At 50.3% G+C, this 16578-nt stretch overlaps 7 protein-coding genes across 7 annotated transcripts; 2 read left to right on the plus strand and 5 right to left on the minus strand.

Moving 5' to 3' along the window:
* Positions 1 to 1326: 1326 nt before the first annotated feature.
* CC84DRAFT_1244758 (MFS alpha-glucoside transporter-like protein) lies at positions 1327 to 2913 on the plus strand (the record flags this gene model as incomplete). Its single annotated transcript, XM_018184163.1, has 1 exon — positions 1327 to 2913. The coding sequence occupies one exon, from the start codon at positions 1327 to 1329 to the stop codon at positions 2911 to 2913; it is 1587 nt and encodes a 528-aa protein (XP_018036310.1).
* Positions 2914 to 3138: 225 nt separating this feature from the next.
* CC84DRAFT_1119501 (uncharacterized protein) lies at positions 3139 to 5628 on the minus strand (the record flags this gene model as incomplete). The annotated part of the gene is made up of 1 exon (XM_018175553.1): positions 3139 to 5628. A coding segment is annotated over exon 1 (2244 nt), but the record flags the coding sequence as incomplete, so codon positions are not given.
* CC84DRAFT_1092346 (uncharacterized protein) lies at positions 5530 to 5730 on the minus strand (the record flags this gene model as incomplete). Its single annotated transcript, XM_018174447.1, has 1 exon — positions 5530 to 5730. A coding segment is annotated over one exon (201 nt), but the record flags the coding sequence as incomplete, so codon positions are not given.
* A 150-nt stretch (positions 5731 to 5880) lies between these two features.
* CC84DRAFT_1244765 (uncharacterized protein) lies at positions 5881 to 7927 on the minus strand (the record flags this gene model as incomplete). Its single annotated transcript, XM_018184164.1, has 2 exons — positions 5881 to 6989; positions 7051 to 7927. 2 exons carry the CDS (start codon positions 7925 to 7927, stop codon positions 5881 to 5883), a joined length of 1986 nt encoding a protein of 661 aa, XP_018036313.1.
* A 1453-nt stretch (positions 7928 to 9380) lies between these two features.
* Positions 9381 to 11711, plus strand: CC84DRAFT_1145697 (molybdopterin binding oxidoreductase). Its single transcript, XM_018176521.1, has 3 exons — positions 9381 to 9717; positions 9803 to 11089; positions 11151 to 11711. Exons 1-3 carry the CDS (start codon positions 9512 to 9514, stop codon positions 11344 to 11346), a joined length of 1689 nt encoding a protein of 562 aa, XP_018036314.1. The 5' UTR covers positions 9381 to 9511; the 3' UTR covers positions 11347 to 11711.
* A 105-nt stretch (positions 11712 to 11816) lies between these two features.
* Positions 11817 to 13072, minus strand: CC84DRAFT_741308 (alpha/beta-hydrolase). Its single transcript, XM_018187259.1, has one exon. It carries the CDS (start codon positions 12849 to 12851, stop codon positions 11880 to 11882), a length of 972 nt encoding a protein of 323 aa, XP_018036315.1. The 5' UTR covers positions 12852 to 13072; the 3' UTR covers positions 11817 to 11879.
* CC84DRAFT_1164362 (uncharacterized protein) lies at positions 12963 to 14636 on the minus strand. The gene has a single exon (XM_018178470.1). It carries the CDS (start codon positions 14506 to 14508, stop codon positions 13357 to 13359), a length of 1152 nt encoding a protein of 383 aa, XP_018036316.1. The 5' UTR covers positions 14509 to 14636; the 3' UTR covers positions 12963 to 13356.
* Between the last annotated feature and the right edge of the window lie 1942 nt (positions 14637 to 16578).

The raw sequence follows: 16578 nt of genomic DNA on the forward strand, positions 1-16578 counted from the left end.
GTTGCATTCACATGAAGCCATCGTCGCACAGCCAAAGCCGAGGTGTGACATGCGGCGGTGTGCGGGTGATACCAATGGGACGGGGTAGAAACAGCACGCATTCAGAACGTTTTCCGCGCTGTTTGCTTGAACGACATGGACAAATAGAATCCTTTTTGCGGGGTAAATAAATGAAGCATGCCAGGAACAAATGCTTGGTATGGAGAGCGGCCAATCAAATGCACCGACGCCCGAGTCAGCTCCGCCGCTACATGTTTATCACAATTCGCTAATTCTTGTTTCAGTCACCTGACATGGTCGCTACAGTTTATTGCTCAGACCCACTGAACGAATAGTGCGTTACCGTATGGATTTGGAGATCACACTCTGTTCTTGACCGCCGCTACCCAGAGAGGGTGCACATGTGTCTTATGTTCTCGTAACATTGACCTGTACATCAACCCTCGCCGAGATTTCGAGAAACCATTAGTCGAACATAAGTCATTCTTCATCTCGGATGTCTTTGCGCACACATAGCCTTCACAGTATTGTTCCATTCTTCGCCCAGCAGGCTTTGGCTCTCGGAGCTTCGGCAGGAGGCGTGCACTGGCAATTACGCCAGGTTGATGCCGGATTGACCATTGTGTAACCCCATGGCCATGTTAACATTCTAGAGGGCTTGCTGCGAGCTTGAATTGCCGCATATGCAGAGAGATATGAGATCTGTGGATAGGAAACCTCCGAATAATCTCCGACTCATCTCCCTGGGTGCAAGTTTCGACGTGTATGGCCTCTTCGAGGGCCACCCCGTGTCTGTAGGTTGACAATATCACACAAGATCTATAGACCGTACTATTCCAAAATCTCTGAGATTGCTGTGTGTATGTGATTGCCTAGGGTTAGTTGATATTAGACAACGTGCAATCTCTAGAGTTGTAATGTAGAGACGCGGTCTGCGTTCATTAAGAATTGAATCACCGGTATAACGCGCCTTACAGGGTGTGACCAAAACTTGTCGAGCGACAAATTCCTGTGTGCACATCTCCACCGGAGTAACTGTGCCGGAATTCTCCACAGCCATCCAATAGGGTTGTTGCGCCCAGACACCAGAACTTCTCCATCGGAGCACAGTCTCTATAGTCAGCGTCTCGCTTGAGCTCTTTGGAGCTACCACGTCTGTATGCAGGCTTTCTGGGGTATCTACCCGCATCCTGCTGATTGGTCGCCCCAACAAACGGCTTCGATTCTTAACTGAGTAAGTCGTTGAACTAGAATTGTCTCCTTTTTTGACTCGAAGTTTCTCACTCTCATTTTGTACACTTCTCATATACGACATTGTGATGAATCATGTCGGTATCAGATGAGGTTAAGACATCTGCAGAACACCATGAAGCCATCCTTGAAGCCAAAGAGGCGGCCAACGAGGAGCGCCAGATGACCTTACTCCAGGCTATTCGTCTTTACCCCAAAGCTGTGTTCTGGTCAGTACTTCTTTCCACCTGCATCATAATGGAGGGATACGATATCGTTTTGATGAATTCGTTTTGGGCACAACCAGCCTTTTCCCGAAGATATGGCCAATTCAACGCCGCTACCAGCTCTTATCAAATATCTGCCACATGGCAGAACGCGCTTGGCAACGCCGTCACAGTCGGCGCAATTATCGGAGCATTCGCTAACGGCTGGTTCGTCCACCGGTATGGATATCGTCCAGTTCTGTTGGTGTCACTTCTATCAATCTGTGGATTTGTTTTCATATCTTTCTTCGCACCCAACGCACCGGTACTGCTCGTCGGTCAATTCCTTTGCGGTATACCTTGGGGCGTTTTCGCTACTACGGCTCCGGCTTATGCTAGCGAAGTCTGTCCAACAGTCCTACGCGGCTACCTCACTGTCTATGTCAATCTCTGCTGGGCCCTTGGGCAACTTATCTCGGCTGGCGTGCAATCAGCATTTGCCAACAACGATACACAGTGGGCATACCGCATCCCCTTCGCTATTCAGTGGGCCTGGCCCATCCCTCTTTTTGCGATTCTCTCCTTGGCACCTGAGTCTCCCTGGTTCCATGTCCGCACTGGAGACCTTGGCAAAGCCACCAGGATGGTAGCACGCCTCTCCTCACCTTCGAAGCGCAAAGACGCCAGAAAGACGGTGGAAATGATGGTTCACACGAACGACCTGGAAAAGTCGCTCGAGGAAAACACATCTTACGTGCAGTGTTTTAAAGGAATCGATCGGCGTCGTACTGAGATTGCTTGCATGGTTTTCGCCGCCCAACCGCTCTGCGGCTCTGCTATGGGCGGTACTCCGACTTATTTTTTCGTCCAGGCGGGTGTGCCACAGGCAATCTCGTTCAAGATGTCTGTTGGTGGACTTGGAATAGCCTCGATTGGAACCATTGTGTCTTGGGTCCTCATGAGCTACATCGGTCGCCGAAAACTCTACCTCTGGGGCCTGGGCGGCCTTGCAGCAATACTCTCCATTGTCGGCTTCATCAGTGTTGGCGCCAGCCGCTCGTCGGCTGGGAATTATTCTCAAGCTGCCATGATGATCGTCTGGCTGTGTGTCTACTATTTGACAGTTGGGCCGATATGTTATGCGATTGTGGGAGAGGTCTCTTCCACACGACTACGTGGCAAAAGCATTTGCCTCGCCCGTGTCGTATACTACGTCGCAAAGATCATATCAGATGTTATCAACCCCTACATGTTGAATCCTACCGCAGGCAACTGGAAGGGAAAAACAGCTCTATTCTGGAGTGGTTGCGCATTCTTGTTTTTCATTTGGGCATTCTTCCGGCTGCCTGAGACGAAAGGACGTACTTACGAAGAACTGGACATCATGTTCGCTGAAGGCATTCCCGCAAGAGACTTCGCCGACCAGGTCGTGGATGCGTACGCAGAGCATGATCATGCTCATGGTCGACGTAAATAAGAGCCTTGGATAGATGAAAGAACTTAACGCAGTCGTGGGATCGTGTACGTAAGATAGTCTTCAATTTCAAAATCAATTGGTCTTACATGTGCTATGCTGGATCTGGAGCGTATACCTACCAATAGATGCCGAAAATTAGCTCAGGTATAGCCATAAAAACGGTAGCAGCAGGGATCATCGTAGATTATCTAGCTAGCACTGCACTGGAATCTCTGTCACTGCATATGACAGTTGACGGAGAAATCCCACGTATGACCGCTCAATGCCCCATGTGTAACAAATCTCGTCCGATTGTTCCATTCCCTCTGGAGAAGGTTGGGAAGATCCTGCGAGTAACGCAATTCCTTCCTTCAGTATCTTGGCCGGCGCAGAATGATTTCGAATGTCACCAATCTTAGAGATGTACGCAGCCATCTTATTTCCTTCGCGTACGAAGGCTTGCACCAACTCATCGTCAATTGGTCGATCAAGGTGCAAAAATGAGGGTTCCACGTCCTGTCCAGAGCTTGCAATAGTCGTGGCAACGACTTCTGGCAGGTTCAAGCATGAGCTATACGCCCACAGCACGAGTGTAGCGATGTATATCGCATATGGCTCTGAAATACTATCACAACTATAACGTCGAACATGCCAGTACAAAGCTGAACAGTGTATGATCGACAGTCTCGCTTTACACTGGTCGCGTATGACCCAATGCAAAAGCTCAAAGCGTGCTGTATACAGTGCTTGATTATCTCGTGTCTCGGGAGGATCGTGTAAGCTTTTAGTATGCGTCGCATAAGACTGAATAGACTTAATGGGTGTGAGAATGGTGATGCGTGCGAGATGCAAATGGAGGATGGTGTGGTGCTCGAAGCCAGCCGATCGGGCGACTTTACTATTTGCTACCCAGTGTAGGACATCCAGACAGTCGCAGGCGCTATTGCGCCATTGTGCAGCTGTGGGTGTAGTCGGGGGATAAGACATTTGTGAAGGACGATTGTCCGGATTGTGCTGCTTCAGTGCTGTAGGTGTCCAAGTGTTCAGGCGATTTTGCTCCCTCTCCAAGATTTCCTTCGTATGGCGATAGATCGCATTGATCAGGAGCACATGACTGAACTCTCCCAAATCGGTCGGAAGTGTCTTCTCAATATAAATTGTCTCTAAGGCTGCCGGCATCGTCATGTTACAAGGTAGTCTCTTGCCTGTTCGCAAAATGTCGACATCCTCGTAAGACTCTTCATGGGATGGTAGAATCGTCTTCGCATCTTCGAGCCGCATCAAAGGCTTCTCTTGTAGTGTGTATACGAATATCGAATCTAGCAGCCATATTATCATGCCCGTTCGAATCCTCGTCTCGCGTACGATCCACTTCTTAATCGCTTCTTCGGAGCAGTGCATTCCAACATTCAGAGCAATGTTCTCATTGTCTTCGCTCAGTAAGCACAGTGAATTGCAGGCTTCTACTAGGCGATAGCGATCATCTAAAGCTCGTTCTATCAGATCCTTTTCGCCCGAATGAAGCATGCAGATAACATTGAGAACACCAGCCTGCAGCACCCGAAGATTTGGAGGATTTCTAAAACATCTGGTGGGTTCACCTGGCACAAATAGCTCTTGTCTGTCCCCACTGTGGCATTCTGGCAGAGACCCGTACCACTGTCGTTGAAGTGCCTTTCCTAACAGTTGAAATATGCTGTCTTCTTCCTCGTGGTGATTTGGCCGATTTGTGAGCTTAGAGCCAATCATGGACACCGCAAGGAGTAGTAGCCACTCCTCTGAAGAATCGTTCGCGAACGAGGCCCGCCGCAGAAACGGAAATATTGGGTGAAATGACTGGAAATATCGCCCAACATGAATCTGCATTTGTTCATGAGTGGGGATACGAAGGTCAGATCTGTCATCTCCTTGTTTGCAAGTCTCTGCTGCAATGGCCTGGCAGAGATTTTCATAGGCCGAAAATGGACAGAGTGAGCTGACAACATCATTGTGAAGGAGTGGAGAAGGAACGCTCCCTTCATTACCGCTCTCATGCGACGGTACGCTAGACAGAACAGAGCCGCGTCTATGCGATCTGCCCTTGAAAGGAGCTCGGCCACCATCACCGGCAACATAGTACTCCGAGCTGCCTGTTCCCTTGTCGGATTCTGACAACCCCTGTAGTAAGGCGCCAGCTGAGCTTCTGTTTTCCATTATGCCGGGTCTATGAATCGTCTCATCTGGTAATCCTTGCACGCTCACACTACTTGCCATTCCTGCGAACAGAGTGTCCAGGTCGATACCGTCAGCGAAATGTGGGGATAGCCAATTGATCCCCGAAACCCCCAGCCCGAATTGTCTAGCGTTGCTTGGAAATTGCATCTGATCGGTATCAAAGGTCCAAGCCATAGGGTCGTAGTCGAGGTTCAATGCCTCGTTCGAAATGTTACTCAATGGATCGAGACACTCCGGGCTCCTCGTTATCGGAGCCTGAGTGGGAGTGGATCGCATCTGCGAACGTGTTCTACGAGGTGGCGGATACGAACATGAAAGACGGCGTTGCGCGCATCGCCGACAAGGAGTGCCACGGGAACATCGCAGACGGTCGGTGGCACACTGAATGCATGCTCGTGACGTGGCCAGTACAATGGGATTTATCTCTTGTTCCTCATGTGTTGAAATGTGGCGATTGAGCACGTCAAGGCGTGAGAAACATTTGGTACAGCTAGAACACCGGAATGGCTTCTCTTGTGTATGTATCCTCCTATGGCGGGTGAGATGCTCTTTTCTACCAAAGCTTTGGTCGCAAAAGGCGCATGGGAAAGCTGGAGTTATTCCCCGCGCAGGAGACGTCGACATAGCAATTGACGTAGCTGTGACAGACTATATAAGAAGTATGTGCTCCAGACGTGTAAATGTATGCAGGAAGGTGCGAGGCTAGTAGCGGGACACCACGGCTAAATAAATTATCCCTTGCGGGGCTCGGTACATTGATAGCGCGGGACCAACTCAAAGCCGTTCGAAAACAGGCATTATGCCTAGTGGACATGCTACATCAACTGTGATTCCTCCCTCCCACTCCTCTGCCCCCCAGAACGATTTCCACCTGCTGCCACCATTCGCTTGAGGCAAATACACGGTCATGGCATCTTGACCTGCTTCGAGAACTGGACAGCACATATACTTGTCGCCAAACATGTACTGTTCTTCGATGTCCCAACAGACAGAATCCTCAGGAAACTCGTAAAATACCGTCCTCATCACAGGAGATCCCTTTTCGTGCGCTTCTGCCATGAGCTTCCGCGTGTACGCACGGAGATTCTCGCGGATCCCCATATATCTCTTGCAAATCTCGTAAACCTCTGGTCCGTACGACCACACTTCGTTGTCTGCACCGCTGCGACAGCTCGCACCCCCGGTAGAACCAACCTTTGGCTGGCGAGGCTCGCGGTCACCATGCAATCGCATGACCGGACAGAACGTACCCCACTGAAACCACCGCACGAACAGCTCGCGGAATTTTGGCTCATTGGGATCCCCTCCGTGGAAACCCCCGATGTCAGTTGTCCACCAAGGGAGTCCTGACATGCCCATGTTAAGCCCAGCAGCCAATTGATTTCGCAATGTCGACCAAGATGACGCGATGTCGCCGCTCCAGACTAAAGCACCGTACTTCTGACTTCCAGCCCACGCGCAACGAATGAGGTTGACAACGTTCTGCTGCCCTTCATTAGTCTGACCTTCGTAAAATGCTCGCGCGTATTCGACAGGATAGATGTTCCCGATAGCAATGTTTGGCCCTCGATGATAGCGATAGTTCTCGAAATCATATACACGGTATTCAGGTTCCGCCTCGTCAAGCCAAAACACTTTGATACCTTTTGAGAAGTAATTTTTCCGAGCTTTCTCCCAAATATACTCTCGGGCCCCTGGATTCGTAGGATCAAAGTGAACTGTTTGTCCCTGAAAAGTCATAGCAACACGAACACCTCGCTCTGTACGAATCAGATATCCTTTCTCCAGCATTTCTTCGAAATTCTCTGAACGTTTATCTACCGTGGGCCAAATAGACACCATAAGCTCGATACCCAAGCTTGTCAGCTCTTGGATCATAGCATCTACAATGAGGCTCGTCAGCAGAGGAGTTTACGGGTAGAACTTAACTAATGATTCACTCACCAGGGTTGGGCCAATATGTCTCGTCAAACCTCCAGTCACCTTGCAAGGGCCAGTGGAAGAAGTCGATGACAATGAGGTTGATTGGCAGTTCTTTGCGTTTGTACTCTCGAGCTACCTGGAGAAGCTCTTCTTGGGTTTGGTAGCGTAGTTTACACTGCCAAAACCCGAGGCCGTATTCCGGCATCATGGGAACCTTGCCTGTGGCGTTGGCGTAAGATTCTACGATCTGAGCTGGCGTGTCACCAGCAACGACCCAGTAGTCAAGGGTCTGCGTTGACTGTGCTTCAAAGCTCATGATGTTTTTACCGAAAATCGCATTGCCGATGGAAGGATTGTTCCAAAGAAAGCCGTAACCACGCGAGGAGACAGCGAAAGGCACGCTAGCTTGCGAATTTCGATGCGCCAGCTCTAGTTGAGTACCTTTCACATCGAGATATGGTTGCTGATATTGACCCATGCCAAAGATCTTTTCTTTCGGATCTAAGCTCTCGAAACGAGCAGTTAGATAGTAGTTTCCACCAATTATTGGCTTGAACTCGCGCGCCTCGACTTCCAAGGCACTGCATTTGGGATCGACGACATCGCGCCGATGCCGTGCGTATTCTTCAAGCAAAATCTTTCCATTCTCGTTGCTGATAGTCAGCTTTCCACGCTTGGTGATGGTTGCTTTGATATTGCCATTTGATATCATTCCTGAATCTTTCCCAATCTCGATTGTAGGATCCGATCTTTCGGCTTTCAGCAGAGCCCAGTCTTCGTTTGGCATAGAGGCCATTTTCGTAGCCCGCAGTCGTAGGGCATTCGGACCCCATGGTTCAATCCAAACCTGCTCAGCATCGTATTTGAAGACAAGGCGATCGTCCTCTCGAAAAAGCATGATGATGTGTCGGGTTCAAGATGGAATTCCGTGCTGTTTCCGATAATGATTCTAGCTTGCAAGGAGCATATAAAGGACAAAATAGATCATGTATTTGAGAGGGCGCGAGGATTATCTACATAAAAATGACATCGCTGGCCGGTGTGTTGGCAGTAGATCACTCCCCATTGGAGAGTACATGTTTCTAGCTTGGCACAAGAAAAGGATGGAGCCAATGACAATTCCTCCACCGGAGGCCTGTAACGGACTGAATTCCTCCAGCCTATGAGTAGGTATCTAGGTTAATGTCTCAGAGAACGGCTAGCTCTGGTGACGTTTCCCTATGGATAGCAAGCACTCGGTTCCCAAATGGCTTGATCAACAAGGTGATGCATTCAATGTTGCTGCGGATGCGCTCCCTCCTAGAATATTGTTCAGCCATGTATTCGATTCAGCAGGTTCATAACTCCCAGCTTGTTCCTCATGCACAATGACCTTTGTTGGGCATATCTCAAGTGGGGTAGGAAACACAACGCGCGGGGGTGACAGGGATCGGATGCGGCGCCAGATTGACTCCGGCGGGGCCGATGGGGCCAACTTACCCTCATCAGGTCTAGAATATTATATCGTAAGCATGAGTATCTACACTCTGTGATCGGCGTCGTGCTGGCTCTTGTTTAAAATGACGCCTTGCTAGACTGCCATAGGTGACTGCGCATCTTCTCGGCCATCGCAAGCAGTTGTGGCGCAAGGACCCCATCGGAACTCAGCAAGGCCTCCGCCAAGTCCTTCTCATGTAGAACGAGCTCTGGTGTAGAAACGAGCTTTTTTTACTTCGACTCTACGGATTGAGTTGACCACCATTTGGGGAAGCGTTCTGTATTTGAGCTCAATTCTGCCCGAGTGAGCTACAGCCACAAAACAGGGTCGTCCTAAAAGGTCACAGCCTACTTTCTATGCCCTGCATTGACAAGGGAGATGAGCCACTGTTACCAATCTATCGTTTAACGTCAAGCAGTGCAGCTCTAGCAGGTCGTGAGGCAAGAAGCTGTGCCTGGGTTCATGTTACGCGTCCCTGTACTCTTTTGTCCTCCCTTATAACTCGCCAAATTCGAACGGCCACATTTTGACACTACAACGCCGTTTCGGACATCATTAATGATGCACGAGATGTACGTCGTTATCTCTTCAGACGTGTACATTCCGTGAATCAAGCGGGCTGGGAATCGACTGGCCAGCCACTCAGCGGCAGATCGGAATGGGCTCACAGCATACCTAGGTATCGAGCGTCGCTTAGGCGAGCTTACTCAGAAAGAACGTTTGAAAGTGTACCATCTAAGGTCAGAATTGTCCAATCACGGTGAGGTGGCCGCATTCAGCTATGCATCTGAATGGGACCGAAAGCAACCAATGGGATGCGCCCGGGCCATCAAACCGCATGCTGCATCAACCATTCCTGGTTCTCCTTTGTCTTGAAAATTATTTAGTCGCACTCCGCTGCGATATCCAACCCGCTGCGAAGAATATGATCGTCCGCTCTGTTTGAATTCATACCTTTGGCTTCCACTGCTTCTCAAAAGTGCGGATTCTTCTCACGCAATAGCTATGTCGAAAACTACCAATCGTCCTGATGAGTGGAAGATTGAGCAAGGTCTGAAAGGGGCCGTCCTGCCGGTCCTTGACATGACCGGCTCAGAGACGAAGGAATTGGCCCCGCAAGTCTTCGGAGAGTTGACCAAGGACAAAGAAGCGATCGCTGCGGTGGGGGATCGCGACAAGCTCTTTACTCGGGAGAGGAAAGGCTGGGTTGGGTAAGTCACGACTGGCATGTTTCAGAGGCATTCGCTACCATGGGTACGATTTTTCACCGTAGAAAACTCACTGAAACGAGCGTAGGTTCGTGGAATGGGAAAATTACCCCGAAAAAAAGGCAGCAGCTCACAAGATCCTGACTTCCCAAACCTTCCCACCAAACCCTGAGTTCCAGCTCGGTCCCATCCCAGATACCAACCCAGTGCTCCCGGGAACGCACTGGAAGATGTGGCATCACGCGGTTGGAGGCGAACTCACCAAGATTCCGGACGACTCTTGGGATCTGGTTCTGAAAGAGAAGCACCCTGACATGCTCCACCTCCTGCAGTTTCCATACAATGGAGAACCACCTAAGCGCCTCGTGACCGCCAAAGAGGTAACACCAAATCCGCTACACTTCGTGCGAAACCATGGCGGCATTCCGATCATTGACAAAGAAGACTACAGCTTCACCATGGACGGTCTTGTCAAGGAGCCGCGCTCGTTCACCTTGGATGACCTCATGGATGAGGCCAAGTTCCCTCGCGTGGAGAAGACGGTGACCATCCAGTGCTCTGGCACACGTCGTATCGAGCAGATTTTGAAGTACCCTGGACAAGGCGATGAGGTTCCGCAGGCTCCATGGGCCGAAGGTGCAATTGGAACCGCTACCTACGTCGGCATAAGTCTGAAGAAAGTAATCAAAGCCTGCGGAGGGTTGGTCGATGGAGCCAAGCACCTTGAGTTCTACGGCGCTGACACCTACTTTAAGGACGACGAAGTGATGAACTACCTCGTCAGTGTGCCATGGTCCAAGGTCAAAGCGAATGAGGTGCTCTTGGCTTGGGAAATGAATGGAGAGGTCCTGCCTCGCATCCATGGTTACCCCTTACGTCTCGTGGTGATGGGTTACATTGGGGCCCGAAGTGTCAAATGGCTATATCGCATCAAAGCTATCAAGAACCCCACCCGTGCACCTGTCCAAAGCAAGGAGTATTTATACTTTCCGCAGCAAGTCGGAAAGCACAATCTCAAGATGACAGATGGTATTCAGATTCAGGAGATGCCGGTGAGCTCGGCCATCATGTCCCCCTGGACGAAGCAGGTCGTCATTCACAACGGCAAGATTCGCTGCAAGGGTTGGGCTTATTCCGGTGGCGGACGCTGGCCGGAGCGCATCGAGCTCTCGAATGACGGTGGTTTCAACTGGTACACGGTACCACCAGAAAACATGTCCAAGAAGCGCAAGTGGACTTGGCGCACCTACGAGTTCGACCTTCCATGCGACGTTGAGGGCTGGGTCGAGATTGTGTGCCGCTGCTGGGACAATGCCCTGAATACCCAGCCTCCTGATGTCCGAACTGCCTGGAACTGGGGTCTGCACGTTACCAGGTAAGAATGCCACAGGTTCTCATTGAGATATAGGCACTGCTTCTAACTTGTGCTACAATAGCTCGTGCCACCGCATCTCGGTGTACAGCGTGAACAAGACTAAGCCGTTGACCAAGGCACGGCTCGATGAGTTCGAAAAGGCCGATATTCCGTTCGGTCCGATTACGGTACCTCTTCAATTCCCAAGTCAAACTTGGGACGAGTACGAGAAGTACTGGCAGGAACACGACCCTCGTGATGCTGCTGATGAGATCTGAACGAACTGGTAGGCGGGGGGTGGGCTTCGTTTGAAGCCTGCTCTCAAGCATGGTGGAATCAAACAAAGGTATAATGGGGAAAAAATCGTGAAAAAGAAAAGCACAAAACTGGAGCCTTGACCCAATATGGTATCAATGTAGGTCTCGTTACTGTGTTACTGTAAGTTCGTTTGAGTTGCAAATATTCACACGCTCCCTCTAATGTCGCTGTAAGTCAGTAGTTTGACATGGACACTGTATCAATCCAGCCCACGTCAAGTCAAATACTGCTTGCTGTACGCTTCGATTTTTTCTTGAAGATCAACGCTCTTTTTCTATCTATACCAAGACATAGCCACGATCCTAATCTGACACTCATTTCGTGCAATCTTTTTGTGCCTATAGATATGCTTTGCTCGGGATCATGAAAATGAAAGACAGCGACAGCTCGATGCTAAATTCATACATCTTCTCTGTCAAGATCAGACCATTCATTGCTTTACTATGCGTATGACTGCCCATGGTCCATATCGTTTCATGGCAACCCTAGTTTCTCACTCTTGTAGAAACTTTTGAATTTTATCGTCCATCCACCGAGTAGCTTCCTTATCCGCGTCTCCGCCCACGATGTGTCCCCAAACACTAGGGACCGCAGCAACGGTCGCGCTCTTTAGCTTATTTCTCTCCCTTTCGTTGACATATGGCCTAAAGTACTGATCCGTCTCGCACGGCATCAACAGCACCTTCGCCGTGATCGTCTGCAAGGCATGTTCCAGATCGCCCTTCGCTTCCGGAACGCACCGTGCAATGTCACCCCGCTGCCACATTCCCAGCATAACAAGCAGATCCTTGCCCGTCCAGTCATGGTAGGAGTCCATCACAGCCTTGTCCCAAGCTGCAAGACTCTGCGCGCCCATAGCCTTGTACAGCTCCTCATCAAACCACTCCGCGCTCGTCAGCCACGCGGAGTACGCCTTCCCAAATGCATATTTCCCACTCTCTTCGTCTCTCGCATTCTCAAGCGCCGCCCTCGGACCCTCGAGAAACTGAAAATTGTGCCGACTCGTTTTTGCGGAGGAGCACACGATGATGGCTTTGCGCACGAATTCCGGGTACATTGTTATCCAGTGATACGTGATCTGTCCGCCCATGGAGAATCCCAGTATCGCATCTGCACTTTCGATATTAAGTCCTTTGGTCAGAAGCGCATGCTCTGCGCGCACACAGTCCATGTATTCGATCGTCTTGGGGAAATGCGGCGTGTTGGACGGACTGCTTGACTCGCCGTTGCCGAGGAGTGCGATGAGGATAATCTTGTGGTCTTTGAAGGCGCCAGAAGAATGAGTGAGGGTTCCATTCAGGCGGCCTTTAAAGCACGTGTTTACTATGGCCACCTTCGCATTTTGCGGGTTGAGGATTTGGTAGGCGAGTTTGATCTCAGGCAGTGTGTCGCCATTCTTGAATTCGAAGTTGGAAATGGTGTAGTACTGGGTTTGGGGCTGCTTTGACTCTCCTGAAGTTGACATTGTCGCTGTTTGATATGGACTTGAATATGAGACGGCGTGTGTGCACTGATTATGTTGGGGATGAACGGTCGGGGTACAATGATCGTGACGCAATAGGTAGACATTCAAGCTAGCGCCGGTAGATAGCGGGGTTGAATCTTTACCGTTCCACGGAGCACTTCGCACCTACTCTCGTTACGACTAAACTGCGGGAAAGTCACCCTTGATTGCTCATGTTTTGTATCGCGGGAGTATGTACACTGCGTTGAAAGGGTGTCATCGGGATTCACGTCACCGGTATCTGATCATTCAAGGAAATATTGACCTCAGCCTTACAATCCCAATGGTCTGACACCGGATTGCACGGATTCATGTGTACGAGTGCGAGTCGTGGAAACAGCATCAAATGACCATCGACGTCGATGGTGGTGTATCATTGAATCCGTTCGCGTGTGTCTATGTCTATGAGCTCTAACTCTTAGTGTCTAGGGTATCTTTGTCGAGGACAGAACCTCTTCTTCTTGTTTCAAGCGTCCATCCAACCAATCTTGAATAGCATGTATCCATTTTCATCCCCTCTGCCGACCCCCCTCTTCTTTTCCAACATCTCCTTGCTTATTATGCGCAACGCCATTCCAGCCTTTCTCGTACTCTCGAAGTCTTCGAACGCAGTCTCCGCAGTGTCCGGAATACCGTTGAATTTCCCATGGCTCCGCACCGTCACCACCAGCCAAAATGTTCCTCCAGGGGCAAGGAGATGCGCAGCACAGTCCCTCAGCCATGCCGCATGTTCCGGGGCATACACTACATCCGCCGCAAAGAGCATGTTTGCAGATGCTGCTAATGCTGGTGGTGGAGTCGCCCAATCCAGCGCCATTGCATCGACAGGTGTGTTACAGGTGCCGAAGTTCGTGGAAATGTTTGTGCGTGCATTCTCAAGGACGGCGGTATGGTAATCGGTCGCCCGGATCTGCGCCTTCGCACCCATGGAGGGAAGCAGCTTGCCCAGCGTCAGACTTATCAAGGCCGTTCCAGCACCTAGTTCGATGATACTAGCATCTCTAGGCAGTTGGTCCAACCCAAAACGTTCGGGGTACTTGCACATTAATTCCGAAAACACGATGCTAGCGCCCCAGCTTTGCAGGCCGACGTCAGTGTGGTCAGTACCTGTCAAGGGTGCATCATTAATCTGGATAGCCACATCCGACCCGTGCGAAGTTTGGAACGCAAAGTCGCGAGTCAGCGCCTCATCTTCTTCGGTGGCGGGCGAGTCGCTGAATGAGCTGAGAATGAAAGCAGCGTCATCAACGGCTTTCTCTCTCGCCTCCTCGCTGTCGAAGGGCAGCTCTGAGGCGCGTGCGATTAGCCTCGTGAGCCACCGCACCGTGAAGTCCTTTTCGTAGGGGTCGGCACGAAGAGCAGCAAAGGCATCTTCGGTAGTGGAATACCGGCGCTGGAGGGGAGCTACCTCGTCTTCATCTTCTGAAACGTAGCCGGAATCAACGGGCGCGTTCGCTGCTTCCTTCTCTTTCCCGAGAGTGGCGGGAAGGCGCAGCGGACAGTAGAGCGCCTGGAGGCTGTGGAGTGCACTTGCGATGGTGTCCTCGGACACGGTGCGCAGAGAGCGTACAGGCGGGAGGCTGCTGGACGGCGGCACGCAGCAGGTGAGGATGCTCATCGGACTACTTTTGGCCCAGAGAGAACCCGGGGGTAGTCTGAGTCCCGAGGCGCCGTGCGCGCGAAGCAAACAAAGGAAAAGACGAAGGAAATGTGGAGGGAACGTGGAGGGAAAGAACTGAAAGCTGGGGAAGATAAGAAATGATGATAAGACAAGCGAGAATCAAAGAGGCAGTTGCAATTCAGTCTAGCCTCGTGCTCGGGCATCGTCGCCTGAAATGAATTTTTTCACCGCCTGTCATCCGGCCAACGTGCAACAGCGTAGCGTTGGTAGTGGTTCACAGAACGAGTGGGTGAATGATCCCAGTAATCATGCCTACTCAGGCGCATCTTAAATTAGTCCTGTTTTCGGTTTTCATCACGACAACGAGTAACAACTTTTCCCCTGCTCCAACTTTGACGATCGCGATTCAGGGTTGACTGATTTTTGTTGCGCCACCGCCACGTGGGGTCTCGCTAATCTGAGCCGCATCAGGCCGCATCCTTACTGTATACAGCCTAGTCTCCAACTTAGGGCACGTGCAAAAGCTTGAGTGGATGAGCGGCGACACCACGACGGATCATCTCTATGCTTGCTGAAATCCTTTGTTATGATTTTATACCGTGCGTTCGTTCTAGCCGTTCGTTCTAGCCGACTTGACGACACTTGACGCGAACAGCTTGAACACCTCGGCGGCCGTTCCTCACAATCTCTTGTGCGGACATTGATACAGCGATAGCAGTTTCCGTTACACAATAAGGTATCCTGGCCCCGAAAATTGTTGACAGAAGCCTTGTACTAGGCGAAACTGGCAACCTGATTTGTGGCTCCAGCATCTGCTCAGGATCGACTATCCTGGAGTAGAGACCTCGAGGCATGGTCACCGTTAGCATTTCCTATAACCGCGATATCATAAGCACACTCTTGGTCGGTGGCGAGGCAGCTGTATGGTAACCATACATAGTCAAAATTTGCTTTCCATCGATTATTATGACATTGTACCAAGAAAAGGAAAACTTCAGAGTGGCCACTTTTCTTCTATATCCGCACGGAGCCTTTTGCGTATCAAGTCGACTAACTTGCTTCTTCCATGTTAGGCAGGGAAATTGATCAGGGATGCGGGGCTAGATCAGGCTTCTTCAGACCCGGAAACACCGTCTTCTCTAGCCAGAAGTCCTACTTTGGTCAATCAACGTGCTTTAACCAGATTATGGCTCAGATCAACACAGGTCGACTATTACAAATTAGGTCTCATTTCCTCGAGCTGTGGAGTCACAAATACAAGCTACTTTGCGTGGATGCAGGATTCGTCTGGACTCAACTCACTTCATCATGAACACGGGGGCTGTCTTGGCTTCCATCAATCCTCCACATATAGGAGAAAATTTCCCATGGGTACCAAATAGTGTGAAGCTCAGACGACATGGGGCTCTTAGTGCGGCTTGCGAATTGATTGCATGGAGATCCGCCCACCAAGATCTCATCGATCCTCGGCCGAGAACCGAGAACGATTGCTTTTTAGTGGCAGAGTTTGGAACAGGATAATAATGGAAAAATAAGATTACAACTAAAAACATATAATATAGGTGGGAGGAATAGGTATAGTACCAGAACAGAAGCCCTAGTCCTATGTGCTTCTGTATGGCTAGCCCTAGGGTAGCATACTGCACCTAACCTCATGCATTCCGAGACTACAAGAGCCACCCAGCGGCAATACATTGTACCCACATATCTGACCTAATGATGAAGAAGATTTGTGTTGTTAGATGCTATTTTAATCAAGAGGAACCGGGAGCTCGCAATCAAAAACGCGCGCAAACGTCTGTCTTTTTCAAAGTCGGTTGCAATAAGTGTCTCCACGATTTTTACCGCCGTGACTTTGATTGCTTTCTCCATTTTGATGTGGTTGGCACCAACTGCATTGTTGTAAACTGTTTTGAATTCATCATCACTGAAGCCCTCCAAAGTTCGGTCAGATAGTATGAACTTCCCGTCTTCTAGCATTCCCGAGGCCCTGTTGACCTTCAGTTAGTGTCCAGAAGTGCGAACCGCGGCGGTAGGGTCGTCCACTCACGACCTCTCTCCGATAGA

This window comes from Paraphaeosphaeria sporulosa (assembly GCF_001642045.1).
Source record: "Paraphaeosphaeria sporulosa strain AP3s5-JAC2a unplaced genomic scaffold CC84scaffold_5, whole genome shotgun sequence".
Classification (NCBI taxonomy): domain Eukaryota; kingdom Fungi; phylum Ascomycota; class Dothideomycetes; order Pleosporales; family Didymosphaeriaceae; genus Paraphaeosphaeria; species Paraphaeosphaeria sporulosa.